Source organism: Entelurus aequoreus, linkage group LG23 (assembly GCF_033978785.1).
Source record: "Entelurus aequoreus isolate RoL-2023_Sb linkage group LG23, RoL_Eaeq_v1.1, whole genome shotgun sequence".
NCBI lineage: Eukaryota > Metazoa > Chordata > Actinopteri > Syngnathiformes > Syngnathidae > Entelurus > Entelurus aequoreus.
In genome coordinates this window covers 2,551,482-2,568,365 of record NC_084753.1, presented here as the reverse complement: position 1 = coordinate 2,568,365, position 16,884 = coordinate 2,551,482, and the positions used below count along the sequence as shown (strand labels likewise).

General features: G+C 36.2%; 1 protein-coding gene across 3 annotated transcripts in view; it reads right to left on the bottom strand.

The window, feature by feature from the left end:
* Window positions 1–2,938: 2,938 nt before the first annotated feature.
* Window positions 2,939–16,884, bottom strand: part of LOC133641148 (proteasome subunit alpha type-6) — an 88,634-nt gene continuing 74,688 nt past the window's right edge. For all 3 annotated transcript variants that reach the window (XM_062035038.1, XM_062035039.1, XM_062035040.1), the window contains 5 exons: window positions 12,301–12,382; window positions 10,767–10,922; window positions 7,918–8,096; window positions 7,743–7,837; window positions 2,939–3,093 (listed from right to left, as the gene is read on the bottom strand). In XM_062035038.1, coding sequence (XP_061891022.1) covers window positions 3,036–3,093; window positions 7,743–7,837; window positions 7,918–8,096; window positions 10,767–10,922; window positions 12,301–12,382 — 570 coding nt within the window. In that variant the 3' untranslated portion in view covers window positions 2,939–3,035. The remainder of the gene's footprint in view (window positions 3,094–7,742; window positions 7,838–7,917; window positions 8,097–10,766; window positions 10,923–12,300; window positions 12,383–16,884) is intronic.

Here is a 16,884-nt window from a genome sequence, read left to right as displayed (position 1 = left end):
TCACTGGTCTGTGTGAGGCTTTTTCTCCCTCGACTGGAACACAACCACAATTAGTCACGACACGTCGACTGACAGCATGTCAAGAGTTACGAGTCGCACTTGAAATACACGCGGGTCCAAAACGGTTCCTTTGAGACCTCCCGGGATTTCCTGGTGTTGGGCGAGGTCGCCGAGAGTGTGAGTCACGAGCGTAAAAAGTCCCAAACTACACCAAACATTCAAGTCATACCTGCGGTCTGACTGACGAGGAACTTTTTGCTTTGTCACAGTAAGCTTATATGCAAAGTATATACAAATACTAATGTTTTAAAAGCCTAACTGAAATGCTATCAGTTAGCACGCTGGCCAGATAGCCAGAGTTACAAAAAATATGACTCAAAATTTGTTAAAAAATAAAACTATCACGTCAACAGCAGCATGCTAGCAAATTGGCATTAGTGAAGTACTAAAAGTTAGATTTTGAGGTGCATAGCCGGTGAATTAGCTTGTAAAACTGGCATGCTAATATTAGTAGGGATGTCCGATAATGGCTTTTTGCCGATATCCGATATTACGATATTGTCCAACTCTTAATTACCGATATCAACCGATACCAATATATACAGTCGTGGATTTAACACATTATTATGCCTAATTTGGACAACCAGGTATTGTGAAGATAAGGTCCTTTTTGAAAAAATTTTATAAAATAAAATAAGAAAAAAAATTAAAAACATTTTCTTGAATAAAAAAGAAAGTAAAACAATATAAAAACAGTTACATAGAAATGAGTAATTAATGAAAATTACTCAAATTAACCGTTAAAGGTTAGTACTATTAGTGGACCAGCAGCACGCACAATCATGTGTGCTTACGGACTGTATCCCTTGCAGACTGTATTGATATATATTGATATATAATGTAGGAACCAGAATATTAATAACAGAAAGAAACAACCCTTTTGGGGAGGGAGTTTTTTTGGGTTGGTGTATCTTGTGTTTTTCATGTTGATTTAATAAACAAATTTAAAAAAATAAAACGATACCGATAATAAAAAAAACTATACCGATAATTTCCGATATTACATTTTAAAGCATTTATCGGCCGATAATATCGGACATCTCTAAATGTTAGTATGCTAAAACGTTAAATTTAGCATGCTAGCAGTTAACATGTCAAGTACCAAAATATATGACTCGTATATGTATACCTGTAAAATGAGTTACCGTAAATAAAACTAGCATGCTCATGCCTATAGGTAGCATTAGTGAAGTACCAAAACTGAGATGTGTAGCTACTAAATTTCTTCAGAAAAATGCTAGCATGCTGATGTTAACATGTTGAATTACTAGCGCTGGTATGCTAACAGTATAAAAATACCAAAATGTATGACTGTGGTGTATAGCTGCTAAATTAGCTACATGCTAATGTTTGTATGCTAGAATGCTTAAGTTAACATGTGTCAAGTACCAAAATATATGACTCGTATATATGTATATAACTGTAAAATAAATTGAATAAAACTAGCATGCTAACAGTAGCATTAGTGAATTACCAAAACATATGACTCTTGAGGTGTATAGCTACTAAAATTCGGTTAAAAAAAAAAAATGCAAGCATGCTAATGTTAACATGTTAAAATACTAACAGTTACCATGCGTCAAGTCACAAAATGTACGACTTAGGTGCATAGCTGCTAAATTAGCTTAAAACAAGCTTGCATGCTAATGTTAACATGTTAAAATACTAGTGCTGATATGCTAACAGCTACCATGCATCAGGTACCGAAATGTATTACTTAGGGGCATAGCTGCTAAATTAGCTAAAAATAAAATGCTGGCATGCTAGTTTCAGTATGCTAAAACGTTAAATTTAGCATGCTAATAGTTAACATGTGCCAAGTACCAAAATATGACTCATATGTACCGTACCTGTAAAATGAGTTGAATAAAACTAGCATGCTAACACAGCATGGTAGTAATTGCATGCTTATAGGTAGCATTAGTGAAGTACCAAAACATATGAGTCTGAGGTGTATAGCTACTAAATTTGGTAAGAAAAATGCTAGCATGCTAATGTTAACGTGTTAAAATACTCGAGCGCTGGTATGCTAACAGTTATCATGCGTCAATTACCAAATTATCTGACTGAGATGCACAGCTACTAAATTAGCTAAATAAAATAAAGCTGGCATGCTAATGTTAGTATGCTAAAACATTAAATTTAGCATACTAACATTTAACATGTGTCAAGTACCAAAATATGAATCTTATAGATAGATAGATAGTACTTTATTGATTCCTTCAGGAGAGTTCCCTCAGGAAAATTAAAATTCCAGCAGCAGTGTACAGATTAGAGATATAATTTATAAAGTAAAAAGTAAATAATTAATAAGTGAAGTGAATTATATTTATTTAGCGCTTTTCTCTAGTGACTCAAAGCTCTCTTACATAGTGAAACCCAATATCTAAGTTACATTTAAACCAGTGTGGGTGGCACTGGGAGCAGGTGGGTAAAGTGTCTTGCCGAAGGACACAACGGCAGTGACTAGGATGGCGGAAGAGGGGATCGAACCTGGAACCCTCAAGTTGCTGGCACGCCCACTCTACCAACCGAGCTATACCATTAATAATGGGTATATATGTAGAAATATATGTATATACCTGCAAAATGAGCTGAATAAAACTATCATGCTAACAGCAGCATACTAGGTTTGTGTCTCTGTATCAAAATAAAGGAATATAAAAACCCATCAGAGCACCGAACCACAGTGATTAAACATTGTTCCGAAGTCAGATGTGTCATGTGATCAGACCGTGTGCTAAAACAGGAAGTTCACGCTCCCAATTTGACACATGAAAGCAGCTGTGATGAAACCGGATGTGTGCTACACGGCCGCCACTTCTTTCGACATAAAACCCATCGAGTGCTGTGTACCGATAAAACACATTGAAAGATATTTTACTTCAAAATGTGTTTTTTTTAATTGTTATTATTGAATTAAACAGTGTGTGTAATGTACAGCAAACCAACATGTGCACTCTCTCCCTGCTGGCTCAGTCCCGCTCTGCCAGGGCCATCAGGTGAGTGTCCACTTCTGTCTCCGTCAGAATCCTGGGGAGAGGACAAAGGTGAGTGACTGGGACAATGCAGGACAGGTATACACGAATGCTGCTCTTTTTAATGAGCACTGATAGTGTAGTGGTTCACTCAGCCGACTCTGTCAATGCCCTGTGATTGGCCGAGGACCCGGCCACGGTGTTGCAGGACAGGCTCCAGCTCACTTGGGACTTTACAGGGTATAGGCAAGATGGTTGACACGTACCCTAAACTACAGACTACAAGTTGCTACTTTTTTCCTACGCATTGAACCCCGCGGCTAATAAAACGGTCCAGCTAATTTGTGGATTTTTCTTCTTCCAAATAATTTTCACTAAACACATGCAAAGACACTGAAAAGGAGTGTTGTTTTTTCGTGCTGTAGCGCCAGCTATTGGACGAGTTTGCTCACTGCAGGTGCTGCTGAGCAAATGTGAATTCCTCCCGTTTAAACCGGAAGTAGAAGTGTTGTTCAGTCTTCTAGTCGTCTATAGCGTTTTTGCTCGTACGCATTATTCATTCATCACTCCAAGCAACGTTTGTAAGTTTTCCAATATAACTAAAACAATTCTTACTTATTAAACCGTCCCATGTGTGATGTCTGTAGGAGTGCTTTCATGCCTATTTGTACGTGCTATTGTAATATAATCAAGCTGTCAGGTTCAAACACTGATGACATCTATTAAACAAGAAAAGAAGCAAGGAATTAAACAGAGACAGAATTCAATTTGGCTCAATTGAGGAGAAACGCGTAGACACTGTACACAGTGTCATCCCACGCTCTGACAAAAGATTGTACGCCTCCTCTTTTATTTGTACTTTCCCTGATTACATGGCAACAGCTGTTTCTAAGGGAGGGGGGTCGCAAACAGCCATCGCCTTTAGTTACAAAACAGTTCAAAGAAAAGGTCACAGTGGAGTTTTACAAGCCTTCTGCTTGGTAGGATCAAAGACAGCTTTTGTCTGCTCGCCGGGAACTCATTGAAACACAATGTTTTGTGATAACTTAGATACAATTATTCTGACACAAGCTAGCGTCGTTAGCATTAGCTAATATGCTAACCCGTCTACAAGTGTCTGTGTTAGGATTATTAACTTACAATGGCATTCGTTTTGTGTTGTTTCACTTTCACAAATTCCTCAGTAAATTCCCTAAAACGTCACCGTGGAGTTATTGAGTCTGATTAGCTGATTGGAGAGCTAGCTTGCGCAGCTAGCGGGTCCATGACGATGACTTCTGTTTTGTTTGATCAGCTGTTTTACTGCCTTGTTACAGACACTGTTTGGAAACAATTAAGGTATGTAAATAAACATTTACAAAATATTTGTCTAAATAACTCATTTCAAAACTTATATATCTGCTGCTGAAAGTCCAGTTCTGCTAATATATGGGAAAATTATTATTATATATATATTTTTTTAATTTGTGGGAGTGGCTTACACATGTATTGTCCGCAAAATACGGAAAGTACGATTTTTCACACTTCGTTTATGTAAAACCATTTTTGGACTTTCTTAAATCGGTTTCAATTGAATTTGATACATGTCTAAAAATACATTTAAGTTGAAACATAAACTTGTAAACTTTGATGCAGTACTAGTGCTGTAACAACACCAGCACTAACACTCCACGCCACGGGGCCCAATGGCAAGATTATGGGAAATTTGCCATGATGTTCTTATCGGTGAAAGAGCAGGAAGCGACTCTGAATACATTTTAATAATACATCTCATATATTTGACATGCACTTCCTCGTGCAAAAAGAGGCCACCCACGAATCGCAGGGCCTTTATGCAGTTTTTGTTGTTTTTCTTTTCCAGTCAAACATGTATTCAGGAACTCTCTACTCCAGTGTACACGTGTAATTATTTTTCTTCATTTACACAAATTACTTTTAACCCGCAGACGATTGGTTGAGCATGTTTTGGAAGGTTAATAATAGGGGTGTTTATATAAAAAAAAAAGGTTCTCACCAAATTGATTTTTTTACAGAATCTATTAAAGAAAACAATAAGGTTTTTGTTCTGCAAATTTTAAAAATAAATTTTTTTAAGAATACATTTTGGGATTAAAGACAAACTATTGTTGATGTTATTATATTGATAGTGTTGCTTTGATTATTTTTATAAATGTAATAAAATATATATAAATATAAGAGGTGTTAAAAAATAAAAAATTCACGTCCAAATTACAGTTTTTCGAGAATCCATTAAAAAAATAACATAAAATGTTTTTGTTCTGCAAATTTAAATAAGTATATATTTTTTAAGATTAAATTTTAGGACTAAAAACAAACTTTTATTGATATTATTATTATTATTATTGACACTGTTGTTTTTAATAATTTTTGGTTGTCCTTTTTTCGTACTCTATTGAATAAGTATTGTACTTGTATGTCTTGTTAATTGCTTTGTAATTTTCTATCCTGAGTGTTGTAAATCTGGGATTGGGTTGGAGTTGCTCAATTTTCTTTTATTTGATTATATAAGAATAAAATATAAATTGCATGTCAGCAGCCAAGAATAACTTTTGTAATCCGGTTTGAAAAGGTTTTATTATCATTTTCATACCAAATACTAATGTACAGAAAAAAAAAGCAAGTCACATCCTAAATGCGATTTTTTTTCCGGTATTCCAATTCTAAAGAGATCCATACTTTTCAAGAATTGATTTGAAAAGTAAAACAATTTTTTTTTTTTTTTCAGAATCAATTTTTGAATTACGTTTTGGAGTTTGTGCATGTAAGTCCTACGTTAGAAGCCAAAAGGATCTTTTGTGACCATTAACCTGTTTTGAAAAGGTGTTATTCTTATTCTTTCACCTTCGTCATTATCTTCCTCTGTATGCTCTACTTACCCTATATAAAACTCTCGTTGAACCACATCTAAACTACTGTAATGTTATCTGGTGTAACACCTTCCCTACCTACCTTCACAAATTAGAATCCATGCAAAAGAAAATCATACGGGCCCTGTCATGGTCCAAGTTTAATGCCCCCACTCGACATCTATTCCATAATTATCATCTCTTAAGACTGACAGAGTTCAATATTTATCAAAATGCTTGTTTAACCTATCAAGTCATTCACAGGCTGAATCTTAGGCTCTGTAGCTTGTCCTATCTACCATCCCCAGCATGCCCACAACACTCGTAACTTAGATCTGATATCAGGTAAACATCGTCTACTGGCTTGTACCGCTCGAAGTGTTGTATGCAGGGGACCAACGATTTGGAACCGGCTTAATGAGAGCCTCAAGATGCGGTATCCATTCTCCAACTTCAAAAAGAAACTGAAAACTTACCTATTAACCCCCTATCTCTAATGCCTCATGTGGGGTTGACTACTGTTGGGTTTTGCATGGTCGAATGAATGTATGTGTGTATGTATATGCATGCTTTAGTACTATTATCTTGTGTTTATCATATAGCGTTGTTGCATTTTTTGTTGTTGTTGTGCTTGCTACCATGTTTCATCAATCCATGTATATACTGTCCTCTGGACCCCCTGTCAAAAGCTTCTTCTAGCTCAGTGGTTCTCAAATGGGGGTACGCGTACCCCTGGGGGTACTTGAAGGTATGCCAAGGGGTACGTGAGATTTTTTTTAAATTTTATAAAAATAGCAACAATTCAAAAATCCTTTATAAATATATTTATTGAATAATACTTCAACAAAATATGAATGTAAGTTCATAAACTGAACATCAAATCAAGTATTCCATTCATTACCATAAGCCAGAGTTTCCCCCATGCCATGATGGTTTGACCCTCACTAAAATGTCTGTCAAAAAGAACTGTGAAAAGAAATGCAACAATGCAATATTCAATGTTGACAGCTAGATTTTTTTTGGACATGTTCCATAAATATTGATGTCAAAGATTTATTTTTTTGTGAAGAAATGTTTAGAATTAAGTTCATGAATCCAGATGGATCTCTATTACAATCCCCAAAGAGGGCACTTTAAGTTGATGATTACTTCTATGTGTAGAAATCTTTATTTACAATTGAATCACTTGTTTATTTTTCAACAAGTTTTTAGTTATTTTTATATATTTTTTTCCAAATAGTTCAAGAAATACCACTACAAATGAGCAATATTTTGCACTGTTATACAATTTAATAAATCAGAAACTGATGACATAGTGCTGTATTTTACTTCTTTATCTCTTTTTTTCAACCAAAAATGCTTTGCTCTGATTAGGGGGTACTTGAATTAAAAAAATGTTCACAGGGGGTACATCACTGAAAAAAGGTTGAGAACCACTGTTCTAGCTTATATGGGGGACCCTTTCACTTACCAACATCTTTAAATAATATTCACTACTATTGTAATTGTTCTATGGTATTGTGAATAAACTTGAAACTATTATTATCATTTATATTCCAATATATTACGAGAATCGTGTTGAATCAAGAATTGATTCTGAGTGGAATCGTCATCCCAAATGTGAATCGTGATGTACCCAAAGATTGCCAGCTCTATTGTGGAAATGTATTGAGTTTAAGTGTGACCTTATAGACTAAAACTGTTATATCAGCTACAAATGCAATAAATAAACAACAATGTCTATTTATTATTATGTCATCTCATTGCACATCTAGTTGTTTAACTATCAACCTCAAATGGCAACTAAAGTCTTTTTTTTGTCTCTCATCATTTTTACCTGAACTTGGGGTCCTGTGTTGTGACCACGCCCACCTCCAGCTCAGAGGGCTTGAAGTCGATGGAGAGAACAGTCGACAGACAGGAGATCCCCGTCTGGCACAGGAAAAAGGAGGAGTTATTAATAAATTTGCAATAATTACATGGCATGCAAGCGGTGGTCTTAAGACGTATACCTCGATGGTTTGCTCGAAGGTCCAGTCCAGTTTCTTCTTCACCTTCTTCTCCAGAAAACTGGTGGCTTCCGTCTGCTTGACTCCTGCGGCGGTGGCTTTGAAGCCGCAATAGTATCCTGCCGGGTCACATTTGTAGACCTGCGGGCCGCTCTCGTCGTCTACGCCTATCACGATCATACCTGCGGGTACCACACCACTGAATGCTTCCACACGTTGTAGGCTTTTTTTAAAGCTGAGATCTTCAGTGTCGGCTACAATAAACCTGATCAGTTACTTGCAACTCTTTCTTGGCCTTTTGAAGCTGCTGACTTGTGTTACAACTCAACAGTTTTACAAATGCAGATCTGGTATCTCCTAAGCTCACCTAAGGATTTTTCTTTTTGAGAAAACCTTTGATGCATTTTAGTCTTAGTCTTCAGTCTTAGTATTTAGTCCATTTTCATGGCTAAGATTTCATTGTTTTGAACACATTTTTATTGTAGCACTTTGAAATGTATTCAAATGGTGTGTATAAATAAAATATGTTATTATTAGTAGTACAGTGGTACCTCAATTTACAAGTATTTGTAGATACCAGCCGTTTCTCAGCTTTTTTTGGTTTATAGGTTTTGAGCACAAATTTGACTTTTTTTTTTCTTTTTCCAACTTGGTTTGTACAAATTGTTTTGTTAGGGTGGAGCTTGAAACACTTTTTGTTGATTGGTTAATAATTGGTTGTTACTTCCTGTTACAATGGGAATAAAATGTGTAATTGTCCACATTTGTGCATCTTCTTATTGTTGATTGTTATCAAGAATGCACTGCAAATAAAGGAGGGGTGTTCAAACTTTTGCCACTTCGGGCCGCACACTGAAAAATCAAAGCATGCGGGGGCCTTATTGATATTTCTATTTTCAAAACCAAGATAATATGGATTTTTTTTTACATTTTAGGGCTCCCCTCAAGTTTGGTCCAAAGGACCCAAAAGGGTCTCAGTCATAAAAATGTTAAAAGTAAGTCATATAATATATTGTTTTTTAATGCTGAAATCTCTAGATCAACTTCAAATGTATCTGTCAATAAAAAGAAAATATATTTTCATGTCCTTTTTGTTAAGGAAAACCCTGTTTTTTATGGCAAAAAATGCAGCATGTTCCACCAAAAATAAGTCAAAGTGGAATATTTAATGTGTATTAATTGGAGCCTAAAAGAGGTAAATAATCAATAACAACATTGATTTTGATTTAACTTTTTTTTTTTAAACTGAGTTAAAAAAAAAAATCCACTAAAATTCTCAGGGATCCAAAGGGGCCCCACTCATAAAAGTGTTAAAAATAAGACAGACATTATTTTTGTACTTTCAGCGCTTAAATCTCTAGATCAACTTCAGATATATCCGTCGATTATAAGTTTGTGTTATCTTTTTGTGTTTTTTGTTTGGTTGTTCAAATCTATTTTTGCTGATCAAAATATAGATTTGGATTATTTCATAACACCTGAAAAGGTGTCCAAAGTGCTGCCCGCAGCTAATTTCTTAACGGGCCGCAGCACATCCTAAAAATACTATTAAAAACTAAAAAAAATGTTTTTTCAATAAATACGAGCATACAGAAAAAAGAAAAAAAAAGAAAAAGAAAAAAGTTAAAATGTTCATTAATGACACAAAGCTGCCATGCATGCTGCTGTTTTCTATAAAAGTGTCATTGCTAAAAAAATAATAATGAATCAAAAGGAATGTTGTTATGAATTATTAAGCTATCTAAGGCTCCAATTACTTTACATCAAATATACCACTTTGAAATATTCTTTGGGTTAAATATTGCATATTTTATGAGTCTGTCATAAAAAACTAAGTTTTATTTGACAAAAAGAGCATAAAACAAGCTAAATAAAAAAAAAGAAGTAATAAATTATAATCAACGGATAGATCTAAAGTTGATCTTGAGATCTAAGCGTTGAAAGTACATAAATAAAAAATAATGTATGGTTTATTTTTAACACTTTGACCCTTTAAAATTTGAGTGGGATTTTTTTTAACTGTCAGTGCTGAAAATATATTAATCAAATCAAATCAACTTTATTTATAAAGCACATTTAAAATTTACCACAGGGGTAGCCGAAGTGCTGTACAATGGGCAGGTTAAAAGATAACACAAGAGAAACGAGCAAGCACACCACAACACAAACGGAGCACGATAAAAAATAAATAAATAAATAAATAAAACATAAAAACAGGTTCACAGCAGGTGCATTGTGGGACGCCATAGCAGGATGGAGATCACTCAGTGTTAAAAGCCATGGAATAAAAGTATGTTTTTAAGAGCGATTTAAAAACAGGAAGAGAGGAGGCTTGTCTAACACTCAAAGGTAAGCCGTTCCAGAGCTTGGGAGCTTAATGAATCAAAATGAATGTTATTGACCTATTTAAGGCTCCAATTATTAATTTTGTGTTTTTGTCCTAAAAAAATGGGTTTTCTTTAACAAAAAGTGCATAAAACATTAAAAATAATAATAAAACAGTGAAAGATAGATCTGAAGTTTATCTAAAAATGTATAAGTGTTGACAATAAAAAAATTATCTATGACTTATTTTTAACATTTTTATGACGGAGACCCTTCCCTGAGGGGCGTTCTAAAGGTTAAAAAAACAACTATATATTGTCTTGGTTTTGAAAATTAAAACTATCAAAATGTCCCTTGCATGCTTTGATTATTCAGTGTGTGGCCCTCAATGAATGAAGTTTGGACGTACCAGACCATGCTGAGGCCTATTTTATTGAGGTGTTTTTATTCAAATAGGTGTCCTTAACAGACTTTTGTCCATGGAATAAAACCTTGCGAGTCAGAGGACAATATGTCAGAATACTCACAGCAGCCCAGTGGTCGCATCTCGGCGTTCTGTGTGTAGACTTGGGAGATGTCTGCGATGCGTTTAACCAGCATGTCCACCGGGATCTCGTAACCGTACTTGTACTGCCAATTCGCCGCCTCGTAGCGTGCGCGCTGAACCTGGGAGCGGCTGTCGGCTGCCGAAGGTGTTGTTGGAAAGAAGAGGGGCATTAGTTGGAATCCTTTGGATAACGTCACACGCTGTGATGAACTGAAACAATGCTGAGACGCTTAGTTCAGGGTGGAGTTTCGCAGCGTTTGGGTTGAGGAAGCTACAATTCAAGACCAATATGGAGTGCAGAAAAGTATAAAACGAAAGAACAAGGTATAAACAAGCATTTATTTGCAAATTTTCAAACGTTTTGTTTCCTTCATTATCAAAGTGTATAAGACTTTTTATAAGCCGCGTGAGGACCTACAGTAAATGCTCTCTAGGGGTGTTGGGGTAGAAAATGTTGGGAGAAAAATGTTTTGCTAACACACATTTATTTGTCAGCATCAAAAGTCAGTGTTCAAAAACAAGAATAAAAAAAAACAAAAAATAGGGGTATTTTATTTGAACTAAGCAAAATTATCTGCCAATAGAACAAGACAATTTGGCTTGTTAAGACTTTCCAAAACAAGTAAAATTAGCTAACCTCAATGAACCCAAAAACACCTTAAAATAAGTATATTCTCACTAATAACAACTGTACTACAATAGGAGTACGTATTTCCTATTGTTTCATTGAAAATAAAACAGCAAAGTCCATTTGGCTGTCATCTGTTTTAATTATGAGACACAATTGTGTCAAAGTCATGATTTTTTATTTCATGCTTGAAATAAGAAATGATTACTTTGAAAAAGTAGTTTTATACTTGTGAGTGTTGATGACACAGCTTTGCAACAGTTGATATAAATGACACAAACATATTTAGCTGTAAAAACATGCTGTATAGTATGCACTGCAAAAAGTTAGTGTTCAAAAACAAGAAGAAAAACAAAAAGAGGGGTATTTTACTTGAACTAAGGAAAATTATCTGCCAATAGAACAAGAAAATTTGGCTTGTCAAGACTTTCCAAAACAAGTAAAATTAGCTAACCTCAATGAACCCCTTAAAATAAGTATATTCTCACTAATAACAAGTGCACTTTTCTTGGTAGAAAAAAAAAGAGAGACCTTTTTTCTCAATATGTTGAAAAATATTCGTAAATATATTTTTTATTTCATGCATGAAATAAGAAATGATTACTTTAAAAAAGTAGTTTTATACTCGTGAGTGTTGATGACACAGCTTTGCAACAGTTGATATTCTAGTTTCAAGCATGTTTTACTCAATATAGGTCATACAATCTCAAGCCCTAATATCTTACTGAGATCATTTAGGACCAAAACACTTGAAACAAGTAAAACACGCTAACATAAAATCTGCTTAGTGAGAAGAATTATCTTATCAGACAGAAAATAAGCAAATATCACCCTTATTTGAGATATTTAATCTTACTTAGATTTCAGTTTTTGCAGTGTAGTTTACCTGTCATTCCAGACATGACACATCCAATATTGTCTGTGATTCTGAAAAGGTGGGACACTGTGTTGGAATCCAGGAGCTTGTCCTGTTGGCAGGAGAACATTAGCCTATGAAACATGGGCTTTTTTCAAGGTTAAAACATGTTATACATACACTACCGTTCAAAAGTTTGGGGTCACATTGAAATGTCCTTATTTTTGAAGGAAAAGCACTGTACTTTTCAACGAAGATAACTTTAAACTAGTCTTAACTTTAAAGAAATACACTCTATACATTGCTAATGTGGTAAATGACTATTCTAGCTGCAAATGTCTGGTTTTTGGTGCAATATCTACATAGGTGTATAGAGGCCCATTTCCAGCAACTATCACTCCAGTGTTCTAATGGTACAATGTGTTTGCTCATTGGCTCAGAAGGCTAATTGATGATTAGAAAACCCTTGTGCAATCATGTTCACACATCTGAAAACAGTTTAGCTCGTTACAGAAGCTACAAAACTGACCTTCCTTTGAGCAGATTGAGTTTCTGGAGCATCACATTTGTGGGGTCAATTAAACGCTCAAAATGGCCAGAAAAAGAGAACTTTCATCTGAAACTCGACAGTCTATTCTTGTTCTTAGAAATGAAGGCTATTCCACAAAATTGTTTCGGTGACACCAAACTTTTGAACGGTAGTGTATATTTGAAGACACATCTGTGTTGGGCCCCTTCTACACTAAGCCGGCTAAGGTTATTCAGGCTATATCCCACCTAACCTTATCCACACACACAATGCCACAGTTTAAGACCCCCTCACCCCGCCGTCTGCCGGCGCAACTCGACCTAGTACGCATGTGCGGGAAAAAAATGTGCGCGTCATAGTTACCGCTGACCTGGAAGTGTATTCTTACCCTGTTTCAATGTAGCCTATTGCCACATTTCTTTTAACAGTAAACCTTGCTTGCCTCACCCTCAGCAGCTGTTAGACTATTGTAGTGAATCACACCTGAGACATCATACATTAATCATATCTTTAATGGACGTGTGAAAGTAAACAACGTGATAAATAACATTTTACAACAATCAATCGAGAGATCTAGATATCTGGTCAGGACACTGTGCTTGTAGGCTGAAATTGGCGGTCGTACTTGACGGCCGCAACCACTTCATGGCTTCAAAATAATCATGGAGTACAAAACTAGACGTTGAGTAATCGCTCGACATGCACCGCAGACAATAACTGATAGTCTGCTTTGCCAGTCCAAATGCATTCGCTGCTTTCCGTAGTCGTCCACGGGAGCCTGCATACTTGTTGTCTTCCCTTCGACAAATGGACAAAGTTTTTCGCTCAGTGTACAGCTCCACTAATGGACATTGGAGTGTTACTTTCAAAGGCAAAATTAAAGTATTGCTAGAAACATAATTTTATATGGGACTTTATTGTATTATATGTATAGTACATGTTCAGTGTTTCCCATAAACTGCCAAGATACCTGTGGCGGTGGGGGCGTGGCTATGGGCGTGGTCACATGACATCATCGAGTAATTTTCATAATATACTACAATGATATGATTTTCTCTAAAAAGGCTAAAAAATGTATACTTACTAATTGATAATAACAGTTTTGTTTGAAACGTCCATCCATCCATCCATCCATCCATTCTACAATATAATTACAAAACTTTATGTACATATTTATATACAGATTTGAACAATAAGTTATTCACTGAAATATATTTATTAATTGTGGTTCTTACAAAAAATATATCTTATAAAAATATAAAAGCTAAAATGTCTCTTAAAGCTCTGCCCCTTTAATTAGTGCATACTAAATAATTTAACTTTAGCCTACTACTACAACCATATTATTTACCAGCAACATAAAGTGAAACAGAGGCAGAGGTGTCCTGCCACAGTCAGTAACAAATAAACAGAAAACAGTAGTGGTGGTAGATAGACACAAAGCTTCATCAAACATCTGATCCACTGAACAAAGAGCTCCAAAAATCTTGATCCTACACTTCTCTTTTGTAAAGTAAATCTGAACAGCCGATATGGGCATCTACATCAACTATATGATTTGCCTGAGAAGCTTGACAGGAAACACAACAAAAATAAAAATAAATAAATAAAATAAAATTAAAAAAAATAAACAAACATTTTTTTCTGGCGGCCTTAATTCTATCGTGGCGGGCCGCCACAAATAAATGAATGTGTGGGAAACACTGATGTTCCAAAAAGAAAAAAGCATAAAACACCACCAGTCAAAGTGATGAAGCTTAGTGTTACGCTCATGACTTGGTGTAACTAAACATTACCCTATAAGATGAAGGCAATTGCATTTTATTGATATTTGAAATGTATTCAATGTTTATAAATGAATAATTAAATATACTAAATGTAAAAAAGGGAATAAATATTCAAAATAAGATCATTAAATGAAATCTAGTTTGGTTACGCCATCATGAGCGCAACACAAGGTTGTAAAAGTTTCAACCACAATTCTAAATAAGATGTCAAAAGCAAACTGAAATCAAATACACACAGCTTAAAGATTGGTCAATACCTATTTAAATTTAGTAATACATAAATATGATGATTTATCAAAATATAAAAGAAATATACCTGAACCGAACGCTCATGATGGTTACACCAATAAGTAACGTTATGAATCGCGTTTTTCCAAGTTTTGGGGCATTTTTATGCTATTTCCAAGCATCTCCTTTATATTATCGTTGATTTTAAATGGTCAAACTAATGCATATTATATATACATGCCCTAGTAAACAAAAAAAAAGTCATATTTATTTTGATTGTTACATTTTGAAGTACATTTATGCAGGTGGGTGCGAATGTACCCATTACTAGAGCTGTACACCTAAGTAAAATCAGAGCTGACCCGGACATTTGAAAATTCTCTTGCGATTCCGTTGGCACAACACACTAGTTGACAAACATATCCCACCAGGCTGCCGTTCTTCCAGGCCTTATCCAAAACCGTTGCTCAACGTTGCTATGTTGCTGTCTGAGATGTGTTGTATCCCAAATAGCGGCAATCGCAAGTTTATTCCTTTTAAAAAGGTATTCGTGTGGGATTTCCACAAGCGTCTGTTATGAAGCTGGCTGTGGCGCGTTCTTTCTGACGTCACTTCCTGTGTGGGGCGCGGTCTTTCTGGCGTCACTTCCTCTCCGAACTCAGTTTGTAAGAGCCGGAGATTCAAAGAATACACGCCGCACTTACCCGTTTAAAAAATTATCCAAGGAGGGGGACCTTAAACAATGGGTTAATGTGGCTGACACAGGGCTTAGGCTAAATTAATATTCGTTTAAGGAGTTATCCGGCTTAATGTAGACAGGGCCTACATTAAACCACTGGTGTCAAACTCAAAGCCTTGGGGACAAATTTAGTCCGCCACATCATTTTGACATGTCATGCCACATCACTTAACGTGGCCAGCCAGAACAATTTAACATGCCCCGCCACAACATTTAATGTGGCCAGCTACATCATTTAACGTGCTACACCACAACACTTAACGCAGCCCGCGACTTTTTAAAGTGGCCAGACCCATTATTTTAAAAGGGCATAATGTGGCACGTCACATAATTTTAACGCGATTTAAGTTTGCCCGCCACAACACCTTAACATGCGCCACCTCATCATTTTAACGCACCCCGTCACATCATTTTAACTTGGCTCGCAGCAACATTTTAACGTGCCACGCCACATCATTTAAGGCCGCCTGTCACCTCATTTATCGTGGACTGTCACTTCCTCTAAATGTGGCCCGTTCCATCATTTAAACGCACCCCGCCACATCATTTAATGTGGCTTGTCACTTCATTTACCGTAGCCCGCCACAACATTTTAACGTGCCACGCCACATCACTTACGGCCACCCGCCATATAATTTTAACATGCCCTGTCACCTCATTTTATCGGGGACTGCCACATTCTTTAAATGTGGCCCGTTCCATTATTTTAACGTGCCACGCCACATAATTTAATGCGGCCCGCCATATCATTTTAACATGCCCTGTCACCTCATTTTATCATGGACTGCCACTTCCTCTAAATGTGTCCCGTTCCAACATTTAAACACACCCCGCCACATCATTTAATGTGGCTTGTCACTTCATTTACCGTGGCCCGCCACAACATTTTAACATGCCACACCATATCATTTAAGGCCGCCCGCCATATCATTTTAACATGCCCTGTCACCTCATTTTATCATGGACTGCCACTTCCTCTAAATGTGGCCCGTTCCATCATTTAAACGCACCCCGCCACATCATTTAATGTGGCTTGTCACTTCATTTACCGTGGCCCGCCACAACATTTTAACATGCCACACCATATAATTTAAGGCCGCCCGCCATATCATTTTAACATGCCCTGTCACCTCATTTTATCATGGACTGCCACTTCCTCCAAATGTGGCCCGTTCCATCATTTAAACGCACCCCGCCACATCCTTTAATGTGGCTTGTCACTTCATTTAACGTGCCACGCCACATCATTTAAGGACGCCCGCCATATCATTTTAACATGCCCTGTCACCTCATTTTATCGTGGACTGCCACTTCCTCTAAATGTGTCCCGT